This window comes from Anomaloglossus baeobatrachus, chromosome 7, assembly GCF_048569485.1.
Source record: "Anomaloglossus baeobatrachus isolate aAnoBae1 chromosome 7, aAnoBae1.hap1, whole genome shotgun sequence".
In the NCBI taxonomy this organism is placed as follows: domain Eukaryota; kingdom Metazoa; phylum Chordata; class Amphibia; order Anura; family Aromobatidae; genus Anomaloglossus; species Anomaloglossus baeobatrachus.
Genome location: NC_134359.1, coordinates 59,510,421 through 59,523,780, shown reverse-complemented (window position 1 = coordinate 59,523,780; position 13,360 = coordinate 59,510,421). Strand labels below are relative to the sequence as shown.

At 45.6% G+C, this 13,360-nt stretch overlaps 1 protein-coding gene across 4 annotated transcripts in view; it reads left to right on the top strand.

Moving 5' to 3' along the window:
* Positions 1-3,820: 3,820 nt before the first annotated feature.
* LOC142245060 (neurabin-1-like) overlaps positions 3,821-13,360 on the top strand; it is a 208,833-nt gene continuing 199,293 nt past the window's right edge. For 2 of the 4 annotated variants that reach the window (XM_075317337.1, XM_075317334.1), the window contains exons 1-2: positions 3,821-4,087; positions 7,124-8,834. In XM_075317337.1, the coding sequence (XP_075173452.1) occupies positions 7,305-8,834 (1,530 nt within the window). In that variant the 5' untranslated portion in view covers positions 3,821-4,087; positions 7,124-7,304. Of the gene's footprint in view, positions 4,088-7,120; positions 8,835-13,360 lie in introns of all 4 variants that reach the window. The other 2 variants (XM_075317335.1, XM_075317336.1) reach the window with 2 other exon arrangements.

Here is a 13,360-nt window from a genome sequence, read left to right as displayed (position 1 = left end):
CTCTTATATACAGTCATGGCCAAAAGTTTTGAGAATGCCACCAAAATTATTTTTTCACATGATCTGTTGCCCTCTGTTTTTTAATTGTGTCATACAGAAATATAATTGCAATCATATTATGAGTACCAAAAAGTTATTATGACAGTTAGAATGAGTTACTGCAGCAAGTCAATATTTGCAGTGTTGACCCTTCTTCTTCAGGACCTCTGCAATTCTCCCTGGCATACTCTCAATCAACTTCTAGACCAAATACTGACTGATAGCTGTCCATTCTTGCATAAGCAATGCTTGCATTTTGCCAGAATTTGTTGGTTTTTGTTTGTCCACCCATCTCTTGATGATTGCCCACAAGTTCTCAATGGGATTAAGATCTGGGGAGTTTCCAGGCCATGGACCCAAAATCTCTATGTTTTGTTCCATGAGCCATTTAGTGATCACCTTTGCTTTATGGCAAGGTGCTCCATCATGCTGGAAAAGGCATTGTCGGGCGCCAAACTGCTCTTGGACAGTTGGGAGAAGTTGCTCTTGGAGGACATTCTGGTACCATTCTTTATTCATGGCTGTGTTTTTAGGCAAGACTGTGAGTGAGCCGATTCCCTTGGCTGAGAAGCAACCCCACACATGAATGGTTTCAGGATGCTTAACAGTTGGCATGAGACAAGACTGGTGGTAGCGCTCACCTCTTCTTCTCCTAATAAGCTGTTTTCCAGATGTCCCAAACAATCGAAAAGGGGATTCATCTGAGAAAATGACTTTACCCCAGTCCTCAGCAGTCCACTCCCTGTACCTTTTGCAGAATATCAGTCGGTCCCTGATGTTTTTTTCTGCAGAGAAGTGGCTTCTTTGCTGCCCTCCTTGAAACCAGGCCTTGCTCAAGCAGTCTCCGTCTCACAGTGCGTGCAGAAGCACTCACACCAGCCTGCTGCCATTGCTGAGCTAGCTCGCCACTGCTGGTAGTCCGATCCCACAGCTGAAACAGTTTTAAGATATGGTCCTGGCGTTTGCTGGTCCTTCTTGGGCGCCCTGGAGCCTTTTTGGCAACAATGGAAGCTCTCTCCTTGAAGTTCTTGATGATGCGATAGATTGTTGACTGAGGTGCAATCTTTGTAGCTGCGATACTCTTCCCTGTTAGGCCATTTTTGTGCAGAGCAATGATGGCTGCACGTGTTTCTTTAGAGATAACCATGGTTAACTGAAGAGAAACAATGATACCAAGCACCAGCCTACTTTTAAAGTGTCCAGTGGTGTCATTCTTACTTAATCATGACTGATTGATTGCCAGCCCTGTCCTCATCAACACCCACATCTGTGTTAATGGAACAATCACTAAAACAATGTTAGCTGCTCCTTTTAAGGCAGGAATGCAATGATGTTGAAATGTGTTTTGGGGGTTAAAGTTCATTTTCTTAGCCAATATTGACTTTTTTAAGTAATTGCTGTTAAGCTGATCACTCTTTATGACATTCTGGAGTATATGCAAATTGCCATTAGAAAAACTTAAGCAGTAGACTTTGTAAAAATTAATATTTGTAGCATTCTCAAAACTTTTGGCCATGACTGTACAGCATGTTAGAATGCTGTATATAAGAGCCCACTGGTGGTGGCCGCAGCTTATAGGCCATAAAACTGGTGACAGGTTGCCTTTAACAACTGCCTTTAACAACAGTGGGCCCTGGTGCAAGGGAAGAGGATTATGGGACACCTCCTGCAGCTGCACCCTGTACTCCTAGCCAGTCCCTATACAGGTTCTGCACATGTCGCCGAACAGGATATATGAAATCCTGAAAGACCCAGTAATAACCCTGGTTAGGGAGCTGGCAGGTGAGGATTGCTAGTCCCAATGCTGCACTAATACAACAAGAAGGGAAGGTACAACAGACAGGGGAAACAACAAAGGATAAAGCCCAACTTCACGGCTGCAATCAGACACCAGGATTGTGGCCTACACCACACCACTTCATACAACAAGGACTCAGCAGCTCCTTCCACCTCGAGGCCAAGCTTCAGAATGAATCAGAATAACCGGTACTGTCTACAGGGAGATGTGGCCATATATTTAGGGGAAGGGAGGTCACCAACCCTGAGGCTTGGAGTCAGAAGCTGCTGGAAAGTAAAACTGACATTAACAATTTCAGCATCAAAGGAAAGGGAATATGTTTAATGTGAGGAGTCTCAGATGGCAAAGAGCGACTCTAGCCCAGATCCTGTCACAAGTCTCTAGATCCAGAGAGATGGCATTTGTATTATTCAAGCCTTAAATGTCTGTATTGGTGCATCGTATGGTTGTAATGTGGCACTCTATTGTAGTATTATCTAGGCATTCTATCCTAATATTGTAGCACAGTATAATGGTATAGCTTATATACAATATGGCCATATTATAAATAACAAAATATAGCATTATACGGTGACCTTATATAGGTAATATATGAGTGTATTGTGGCTTGGTATAATAGAATTCTTTAGGCACTATGTGGTGGTAAAGCACTGTATTATGGTATTGCTTTAGTGCTGTATTGTGGCTTTGTATGGAGTATTTTCTATTCACCTTACAATTATATTGTGGCATTTTATAGCACTGTATGGTGGTATCATACATGCAATATATTGTAGTACATAAATGCTGTATGGCGGTATTCTATTAGCACTATTTGGTGGTATTATATAAGTAGTGTATGGCAGTATTGTATAAGCACTGTATGGAAGTATTTTGTTAGTACTGTATGGCGGTATTGAATATACAGTGTATAGCGGTATTATATAAGCAGTGTATGGCAGTATTGTATTAGTACTGTATGGTGGTATTGTATATGCAGTGTATGGCAGTATTGTATATGCAGTGTATGGCGGTATTATATAAGCAGTGTAGGCCGGAATTGTATTAGTACTGTATGGCGGTATTGTATATGCAGTGTATGGCAGTATTGTATTAGTAGTGTATGGCAGTATTGTATTAGTAGTGTATGGCAGTATTGTATATGCAGTGTATGGCAGTATTAGATAAGCAGTGTGTGACGGTATTGTATTAGTAGTGTATGGCAGTATTGTATATGCAGTGTATGGCGCTATTATATAAGTAGTGTATGGCAGTATTGTATTAGTAGTGTATGGCAGTATTGTATATTTGCGTGTATGGTGGTATTATATAAGTAGTGTATGGCAGTATTGTATAAGCTGTGTATGGTGATATTGTTAAAGTACTGTATAGCAGTTTTGTATTAGTACTGTATGGCGGTATTGTATAAGCAGTGTAAGGCAGTATTGTATTAGTAGTGTATGGCAGTATTGTATAAGCAGTGTATGGCGATATTGTCAAAGTACTGTATGGCAGTATTGTATTAGCACTGCATTGCAGTAACATATATGCACTCTATGGTGCTATTATCCATATTAACCCTAGAACGCATACCTGGGGCCTCGCAGGCCTGCTAGGTCATTTGTTTTCTATGGTAGATTGAATTGCTTGCGCGTTCTAGGGTTAACCCCTGGAAATAGCCATAGTCAAGTTCTAAATGGGTAACCACTTGGGTAGTTCATTTCTCCTGATGACGTACAGCTGTACAGAAAATATGGCCATGGCAGATAACCGCAGCACAAAGCACCGTAGGTGTGAACACTGCATACAAGGCTTGCTGGGACTTGTGGCTCCGGCTGCCCTGAGATCCTCAGGTGGTCAGCTCTCTGCCGAGCATGCGCGCTTGCTCCCTGTAGGTGGCGCGGGAGGCCGCACACGGGGGCGCGCCCTGGGAAGTTCTCCGCCGTCTCCTCCTCTCTGCCCTGAGTCACAGCGGGAGCGGGGGCGCGCGCCGCCTGGAGCCATGGATTGGCTGGGCGCCGTGCACGCGCTCGGCTGGCGTTTGGCAGTTAGTTATTTGGGAAGAACGAGGAGGAGGAAGAAGGAGCCTGAAGCCGGGGGAGGAGGGAAGAGTGATGGCGGCACGGCGAAGAGTGGCATAAGGAGCCCACGTTAGTACTGAGTACTCCCCCCTCCACCCCCTAAACTCCCGGTTGGATTATTCCTTGGCTTCATATCAGTCCTCGGGACGGGTCCACCGCGCGCTGTCTGGCGGGGAGAGCCGGAGTTCAGGTAACTTTGTAAAGTTTTCCGCGAGGTCGCCTGGAGCCTGCAGAGCGGAGGTGCGGAGCGGGGGCCGGTCCTGGCGGGCTGGGGGCCGCTGCTGGGGGCCACAAGCTCCGGTGTGCCTTCTACTTCCCCATCCATTGTCTGCAGGCGCTCATCCTGCGCTCTCCAGCCGGGCTGCCGTCCAACAAGACTTGGAAGCCCTTTATAGCACATGAATGGCTGAGCCCTGAAGTATCACAGCAAGTTCAAGAACAAATTGTCTTCAGCAGCAAATCCCATATTATTTTCATGGGAAGGATATTTGTGGCCCTCACCGGAATATCTAGAGGAGTGGTCCCCGGCCATCGCGCCCCGTGGGGGCTGTAGTACCAGGCCGGACCAGGCGGCAGTCAATGACCCCACATTGGGCCGCAGCGGCACTTTCTACAAGTCTGGGAAAGTCGCCCCCATCACTGACATCCGTCTTTAATGGGGAAAATGTTGTCGCTCTCAATTTTGCGACTCTATCTGTTTTTGTTTACTTTCCTAGATGTGACCGCTGCAGCCGATCACTGCCCTCCTTAGCCATATGATGGATGGAATGGACAATGAGACGATTGTCTGCAGAGGTCACACATCGGTAGGGCACATCCTCGTTCCAGGAGAGTAAACAAATGTCATTAGTTAATGTGTGTTTACTCATCCTCTAACACTTCCTACAGTCAGGGCTGTTCTCTACGAAGGCTTAACGGTGGGCTATATTCCATGCAAATAAAGGATTGGGCATATTGACATTTAACATGCCCCATCCTTTTTTTTTTTTTTTTTTTTTTTCTTTTCCCCATACACATAGACCAGTGCACCTGGAGTTGTTGGCTTCGTCTGATCTCATGTCAAAGCGAAATATAAAGGGGAGCACTCATAGGTAGGAGTGTGGTCCCAGAGCAGGGCTATAATAGGTGTGTACGTATATAGACTGTGAGGGGATTAGATAACTGTATCAGCCGGTGTCCCAATTTTGGAACAGGAGAAATTCTTAAGAAGAGGATCCTGATTTTGTGCTTTTTCTGCTCACTAATATGTATGGCGGTTTTTCTTGGATAACACCTTTTTAAGTGGCCTCTTAAAGGGAATCTGTCACCAGGTTTTTGCCACCTAATCTGAGAGCAGCATAATGTAGAGACAGAGACCCTGATTCCAGCGATGTGTCACTTACTGGGCTGCTTAGCGTAGTTTTGATAAAATCACTGATTAATCAGCAGGAGATTATCATTGGAGGACTACTTGGCATGCTGCAGGTAGTCCAGTATATTCACTGTATAACAGCTACATCTGCAGCCGAGATAACATTGATTCTACCAAATGACAGCAAACAGCTCAGTAAGTGACACATCGCTGGAATCAGGATCTCTGTCTGTACATTATGCTTCTCTCAGATAGGGGAGCAAAAACCTGGTGACAGATTCCCTTTAAAAAATTGTCCCTAATAGATGTGAATGGTGACTGTCATTGTACTGCACCATTGAATATATGGATGCACAGGTGACCATTGTGCTGTTCGCCTACGGGACGGGTGAAGATGGCCAATGGCTTGTCCATAATCTACATTAAGTGAATGAAGAGGAGGTCGCACAGGGGGACTGCCAACGGTTAGACCTTAAGCAATTACTAGTGATGAGTGAGCGCTACCATGCTCAGGTGCTCAGTACTCGTAACTAATGATTAGTGAGCACTACCATGCTCGGGTGCCTGGTTCTCGTAACTAGTGATGAGCGGGCACTACCATGCTCAGGTGCTCAGTACTCGTAACTAGTGATGAGTGAGCACTACCATGGTCGGGTGCTCTGTACTCGTAACTAGTGATGAGTGGACACTACCATGCTCGGGTGCCTGGTTCTCGTAACTAGTGATGATTGGGCACTACCATGCTCGGGTGCCTGGTTCTCGTAACAGGCAGTCGGACGTTCAGATTGGCACGACTCATGTACAGATTATAATGAAAGGCAATGTGACACTAGAGTATTTTTCCGGAAGAGCAGTTGGATGTTCAGATGGGTGCAACCCGTGTACCAAGTATAATGGGAGTCAAGGGGAACTCTAGCATTTTTCCGGGATAATGCTCGAATTTCTCATTGACTTCCAATATACTTGGTACACGAGTTGCGCCCCTCCGATTGTCTAACTGCTTGTTACAAGTACTGAGCACCCGAGCATGGTAGTGCCCGCCCATCACTAGTTACGAGTACCGAGCACCCGAGCATGGTAGTGCCCGCCCATCACTAGTTACGAGTACCGAGCACCCGAGCATGGTAGTGCCCGCTCATCACTGGTTACCAGTACTGAGTACCCGAGCATGGTAGTGCCCGCTCATCACTGGTTACCAGTACTGAGCACCCGAGCATGGTAGTGCCCGCTCATCACTAGTTACCAGTACTGAGTACCCGAGCATGGTAGTGCCCGCTCATCACTGGTTACCAGTACTGAGCACCCGAGCATGGTAGTACCCGCTCATCACTACTATTTATTCCTAATATTTTGCATTGGTGATAAAGCTCCTTACAGGAATCCCCTACAATCAAAATATACATCCGATACAAATCTAATCTTATGGATCACTCTGGAGGTTCCCAAATTAAAACCCCCTGTTGCAGTTCCCTGGAGCGCACCTCTGAAACAATGTGACATATGATGTCTGTACAAATGCATCTTAAGTACCCGAGGCCTTTAAAATGTTAATTCTAGGAAAAAAGTTTGAGAAAATGACACTTTATGTCGCGTTTTATTTGTAGCGGATATAGTCTCTCGTACATTCTTGGCACGGGCAGACGGCCTTTTAGTTGCTCTCCGCAGTTGGGTGACTATTGGAGCTTGACTTGTGTGTATTTTCTTTATCAATAGCTCCTCCTGTTGCATATTTTCTGGAGCACTCGGTGGCTTTTCCATAAAAGTTATGCAGATGTCCCTTAATTTAATGCACTCCTGATACAAGAAGCTGATGACAAAACCTCATGGACATTTGTCTTGTTCCGCGTATGACTCTGTTCTTCTTTCTTTCAGCAGATGGTTGTCTTGTGGCAATGAAATTAGACAGACAGCTGAGCGCGGAGGGAGTGATTCACTGCTTGGGATTTCCCATGAACCCAGCGCTGCATTAATTCCTGTGATCCTCGTTGTCCATGTGGAGAGGGGAGTGACGCCGAACATTTTCTCAAGCAGGCCAATTTCAGAACCGTAAAAAAAAATGATGAAAACAGAAGGCAAAGGGGAGAGGAACCTCCGGAGCGCTTCTCCTCACAGGAACGCGTACAAGTCTGATTTTCAGGCTATCAAGTGTTCCTTCGATGGGGTCAAACCAGAAATTTCTCCGAAGCCCACAACTTTGAAGCTAAATGCTAATGGAGCACAGGGGGACCTTACCCGAGGCCGTGCCTCCTATGGCAATCGGGTGCACAAGATCAAGAATATGTTCATGCAGATGAGCTCATCTCCTCCTGATCCCGTGGAAAGTAAAATTATAAAGCCTGAGGTTCCTTCTCCTCCTCCGACAAACAGTTCTGTAAGTGTGCAAAAGAATAATGCCTTAAATATCAGCCCCGATGTGCCATGTCCTGATAAGGTCGCCAGGACAGTGGAAGAAGTCGATTTGGACAAAGTAGCCTTGGCGGAAAAATTTTCAGAAACTAGGAAAATCTTTGAAAGAAATCTCAACCACCAGAGTACTTTTGACAGGTCTTCTCCAACCAAGGAGGACAAGGTGATCAAGCTTGACCGCAGACATGGATCTATTGAAATGGAAAGCGACTCTTGTGATCGTAGCTCCAGTAGCGCTTCTGCAAAGTCCACCACGTCTACGTCATCCGAAAACAATCAGTACAACAGCCACCGGTCAACATCATCATCATTGTCCTCCTCTTCCTCCTTAAATGCGGGACCTATAAGCAGGAGATTGGAAAGTTTTCTTGCCGACAGTGACGGAGAGGAACCTAAAGACTTGTCGAAGACTAATGAAATATTAATAGAGTCCGGTAGTACTTCTTTAGTGACCATTAACCACACTACTGCCTTGACGAATACGGGCCTAAATAATAATGATGGGACCAAAAACGTTACTGCTAAGGATCAAACAGTAGAAGAAGACCCAAGCCTGGATGATGGTCAGACTCTAAAAAATGCATTACTTCAAGAGGAGTCTGCTTGTCTTCAGAATAACAACTCCCTTCCGGGTACTAAAGAAACCAATTCTGAAGCTCCGGTGTTGGCCAAAACTCAGACTGCGATGGTGCGAGCAAAGCTGGTGGTGTTACAGAACGAGTCCTCCGAGAGCGAAGAAGATGCAAACCTAAAAGATGACGTATTCGAGGACATAAAGCCTCTTGGTCCAAAGCCTTGTCTAAATGATAGCCTCCATATCACCGAGAGGAAGGTCAAGGAAGAGCATAAAAGTCCTGTGGAAGATGTAGCAAAACCAACAGAAGAAGCCACCGAAGAGGCGGACAGCGACGACGAGGAGGGAAGTGAATTTGAAGAACCGATTGATAACAACAAAAACCTAGTACGATATTCTACTGAGGCTTTTGGGATAGAAAATGCCGCCTTCGATGATGATAAAGACATCGAAGGGGAACAGCCTGCAGCCCAAAATGTCACATTCATAGTAAATGAAGATGCGGATTATGACTTCAGCAGCGATTACGAGGAAGTACCCGGCCTGTCCGACGAAGAGGACCTCATGCCTGCCAGGAAAGTGAAGTTCTCCACCGCTCCAATTAAGGTATATAATCGTATATTTTTTTTCTCTTTTCCCCAGAATTACAAATGTTTCTGTTTTTATTGCACTTTTTGGTTATTTTTTGTTGTTGTTTGAGTATATATCTTTATTTTTGCAAATGCATATACGGCTTTTAAGCATATTGGTACATTTGGGTTTACACTAGTTGTTTTGCCTCTTTGTCCACCAAGATTGTTAGTTTTGTAGTTAGAACTAATGGGTCATGAATTTCTGAATCCTTCACTTTGATCCAGAGCAAAACAATCATGGCTGTGTTCACTTCACCCTCCCAGGCCTCTAGTCACCTGTTGTCGGACAAAAAAGTGCGTTTTTTCCGTCAGAATTGGGAAAAACTCTATATACATCTTTACGCCAAATTTATGAACGCTGTGCTTCATTTTGAAGAATTTTGTACAGTGACTTTTAAGAAATCACAAATGATGAATTGGGCCATAAGATGTTACAAATTTTGCATTTATTGGCTAGAAAAGCTTGTTGTGCTATTCTGGCAGATGAAGAGGAGTTGATCTGCAGTATTTGGCCGTGGCCACTAAACATGTTGACGGAGCTGTGCTGTTCATCTCTGCAACTGTCTACATCTGTCCGTCGGAGCAGAGAACAGCGGATCGGTGGGGGCCATAACTAGTGATGAGCGGGCACTACCATGCTCAGGCTCAGTACCCGTAACTAGTGATGAGCGGGCACTACCATGCTCGGTACTCGGAACTACTGATGAGCGGGCCCTACCATGCTCGGTACTCGGAACTAGTGATGAGCGAGCACTACCATGCTCGGTACTCAGAACTAGTGTTGAGCGAGCACTACTCTGCTCAGGCTCCGTACCCGTAACTAGTGATGAGCGAGCACTACCATGCTCTGTACTCGTAACTAGTGTTGAGCGAGCACTACTATTCTCAGGCTCAGTACTCGTAACTAGTGATGAGCGGGCACTACCATGCTCTGTACTCGTAACTAGTGTTGAGCGAGCACTACTATTCTCAGGCTCAGTACTCGTAATTAGTGATGAGGGGGCACTACCATGCTCGGTACTCGTAACTAGTGTTGAGCGAGCACTACTATTCTCAGGCTCAGTACTTGTAACTAGTGATGAGCGGGCACTACCATGCTCGGTACTCGTAACTAGTGATGAGCGGGCACTACCATGCTCGGTACTCGGAACTAGTGATGAGCGGGCACTACCATGCTCGGGTGCTCAGTACTCGTAACTAGTGATGAGCAGGCACTACCATGCTCAAGTGCTTGGTACTTTGGCCCCTTAAACACATGATTTGCAGTCTTCCTAAGGGTGGAAACGCATCTATGCGAGTAAAATCGGTCCGACTGGGCTGAAAAATACTCGGCTGATTTTAGTTCACGTTAGGTGCGAGTGCAACGCTAGTGCGATGCTTTTTGCTCGCGTGTGTGTCGCGATTGCGATGCTAGTTTCATGCAACATCTTAATTAGATAAAAGCTATTACACATGTGTCATTTAATTAACCTATGGGAATGTGCTGTCACATTCATCTAATGTGCGAAGTTACTGCCACACTCGCAAATGTGAACGGTGGTGCGCGTGTGTGATGCTACTTTTAATCCCCTTCCATAGGAAATCATTGGGACAAATGGTGCGAGAAACTCGCAAAAAAGCAGCATGCTGCGATTTTTTTCTCGGTCCGATTTGGACTGAGGAAAAAAATCGCAGATGAGAGCTGAATCATTGACTAACATGTGTCCGATTTCAATGCGAGTTTTTCTCGCATTGCTCTACTGCGAGAAACTCGCAAGTGAGAAGCAGCCCTTAGAGACGGAGCTCAATAATCTGATATTAATGGCCTAGTTTAAAAAAAAAACAAACCAAGAAGTACATAAAAAATACTGAGCCGTAGACTCTTTTGGTTGTTGAAATCCACATCGGATACAAGGTGGATTATTGATAAAGTCCTCAAAAATATAGAAACAGGTGAAAAGTCCACGTACATTCCTAGTTACATGGGGTGTTTGTGGGGAGCTAAACCCCTTTTGTAAATTTGAGTCTCGTGTAGAAAATAAAATATATCTTTCCTACTCTCCTCATTGCCTGGCGCCTTCCAGCAATGTCTCCTTTTTTCCTGGTGCCCATGTGACATTGTTACGCCCCATGAGTGGTGCTGCTGCCGGTCGGCGGCCGCTGATGGACTTCTTCACTTAGATGTTGAGTTCGAAACGGGGCCGGTGCTGGCCGGGATTCTATTTATTTATTTATTTATTTATTTATTTATTTATTTATTTTTTTTTAACTTTACATGAACAATTAAAAGCATCTAAAAGGCTTTGTCCAAGCAGTGAACCCCTTTAACACGCAGATATTGAGAGGCTGGACCGTATTTGAGACCAGATACCGGTCGTATCCAAAATGTGGACCTGTATAGAAGAATTCTAGAGATGGGAAAGAATGCTGCATTCTCTTACCACATGTTATATTGACAGTTTCTATGGTGATCTTTTTTTTTTTTTTTTTTTCTCTTTTTCTTCTAAAAATGATTTTATACTTCTCTTTTTATATCTCCAGTCACTACTGGTTCGGGCCCTTGCCCAAAATGCAGGGCGCAGTGCAGCATAGCAATATAGGTGCGAGGAAAAAGCAGCTACGTCAGTGCACTAGGACTGCATGTATTGCAGAAATATTTATTTATTTTTTTTTTTTCAATATTTTATTTTATTTGTATGTGTGATGAGAAATGTCGATGAGGATAAATGGCAGGATTACACCTTCCCACAGACTGAGTGGTAATTCTCCGTCTTAACGAGTGGGAATGTCTGGTTCATCCAAGTCATAATTGGATTTGTTGTCATCGTTGTGTTTTTTTTTGTAGTTTTGGTAATGCGGTGATTAATGACATGTTCTGGATAAAAATAGGAATATAGACAAGCAAATGTTGAGATTTTCTTACAAATTGGCAAAAATATTAAGAAGGTCACGCACAAATAACATGAAACATGTGCAACATTCAGAAATAAATACGAGAGGAGTTACTCGATACAAAGGCTTACTTTATTGTATAGACATTTTAGACCTGATGAGGCTGCTGTACCTACCATGTAAGGCTGAATAATGATTGCCTACTATATTTTATAGACATATTAGACCTCATGAGGCTCTAATGTAAGGCTAGTTTCACACTTATGTTGAACGGCGTCCGTTGCATTGCGTTGTGTGACGGATGCAACGGATGTGTTGCATATTTTGGCACAACGGGTGCAACGGATCGTACAAAACAACGGAAAGCCTTTTTTTTTTTTTTTCTTTCTTTACAGTTTTACCGGCAGCAGACTATTGTGAACGATCAGCTGAGCGCTCTCACATGCCGGCGGCCGGTCGATCAGCTGATCGTTCGGCCGCCGAGGATGTGTGCGGGGGGCGGAGTGCGGAGTGGGTGGAGCCGAGTGGGCCATGGCGCTGAGGACAGATGAGAGTGTGTGTGTGTGTGTGTGTGTGTGTGTGTGTGTACATACATGCGGAGTGGAGTGCGGGAGGGGGCGGAGCCAAGCGGGGAAGTGTCGGGCTCCCTGCACACGTAACCAGGGTAAATATTGGCAAAGCACTTTGCTTGGTTACCCGATATTTACCTTGGTTACGGGTGCAGGGAGCCAGAGAGGGCATGCGCAGTGAAATCCTACAGATTGCGCTGCTCAAAAAAAGTTACATGCTGCGTTCCTCCCGTTTGGCGCAGTGTCAAAATAACGACGCTGCGTCGTCCAGCGGATGCAACACTGACACTTGCGTTACAGTGCATCGTCCATACAAGTCTATGGACAATAGCACAGTGCATTAACGGACTGCGCTATTCTCCATAGTGACGGACTGCGCTGAATGCAAGTGTGAAAGTACCCTAAGGCTGAATAATTACCGAGTATTTTTCTTTGTCGCTCCATTGGGAGACCCAGACAATTGGGTGTATAGCTTCTGCCTCCGGAGGCCACACAAAGTATTACACTTAAAAGTGTAAACCCCTCCCCTCTGCCTATACACCCCCCCCCGTGCATCATGGGCTCCTCAGTTTTTATGCTTTGTGTTGAAGGAGGCACACATGCACGCAAGCTCCACAATTTAGTCAGCAGCAGCTGCTGACTATATCGGATGGAAGAAAAGAGGGCCATAACAGGGCCCCCGGCATGCTCCCTTCTCACCCCACTCTGGTCGGCGGTGCTGTTAAGGTTGAGGTACCCATTGCGGGTACAAAGGCTGGAGCCACATGCTGTTTTCCTTCCCCATCCCTTAGGGGCTCTGGGTGAAGTGGGATCCTAACCGGTCACCAGGCACTGGGACCGTGCTCCCTCCGCAGCCCCTGGGGGAATCTGCTGGACAGGAGACCAGGTATCGTCAGGGACAGGCCCTGCTCCTCTGAGGTACTCTGTGTCCCCTTGGGGACGGCGCATAGAGCGCCTGTGTAATGGACGCTGCAGCAGCTGCTGGGTGTGTTTGTGCGCCGGGACTACCGCGCTGACCGCGCTTGTTTGCCGGCCGCGCTTATAACTTTAGTCTCCGGCT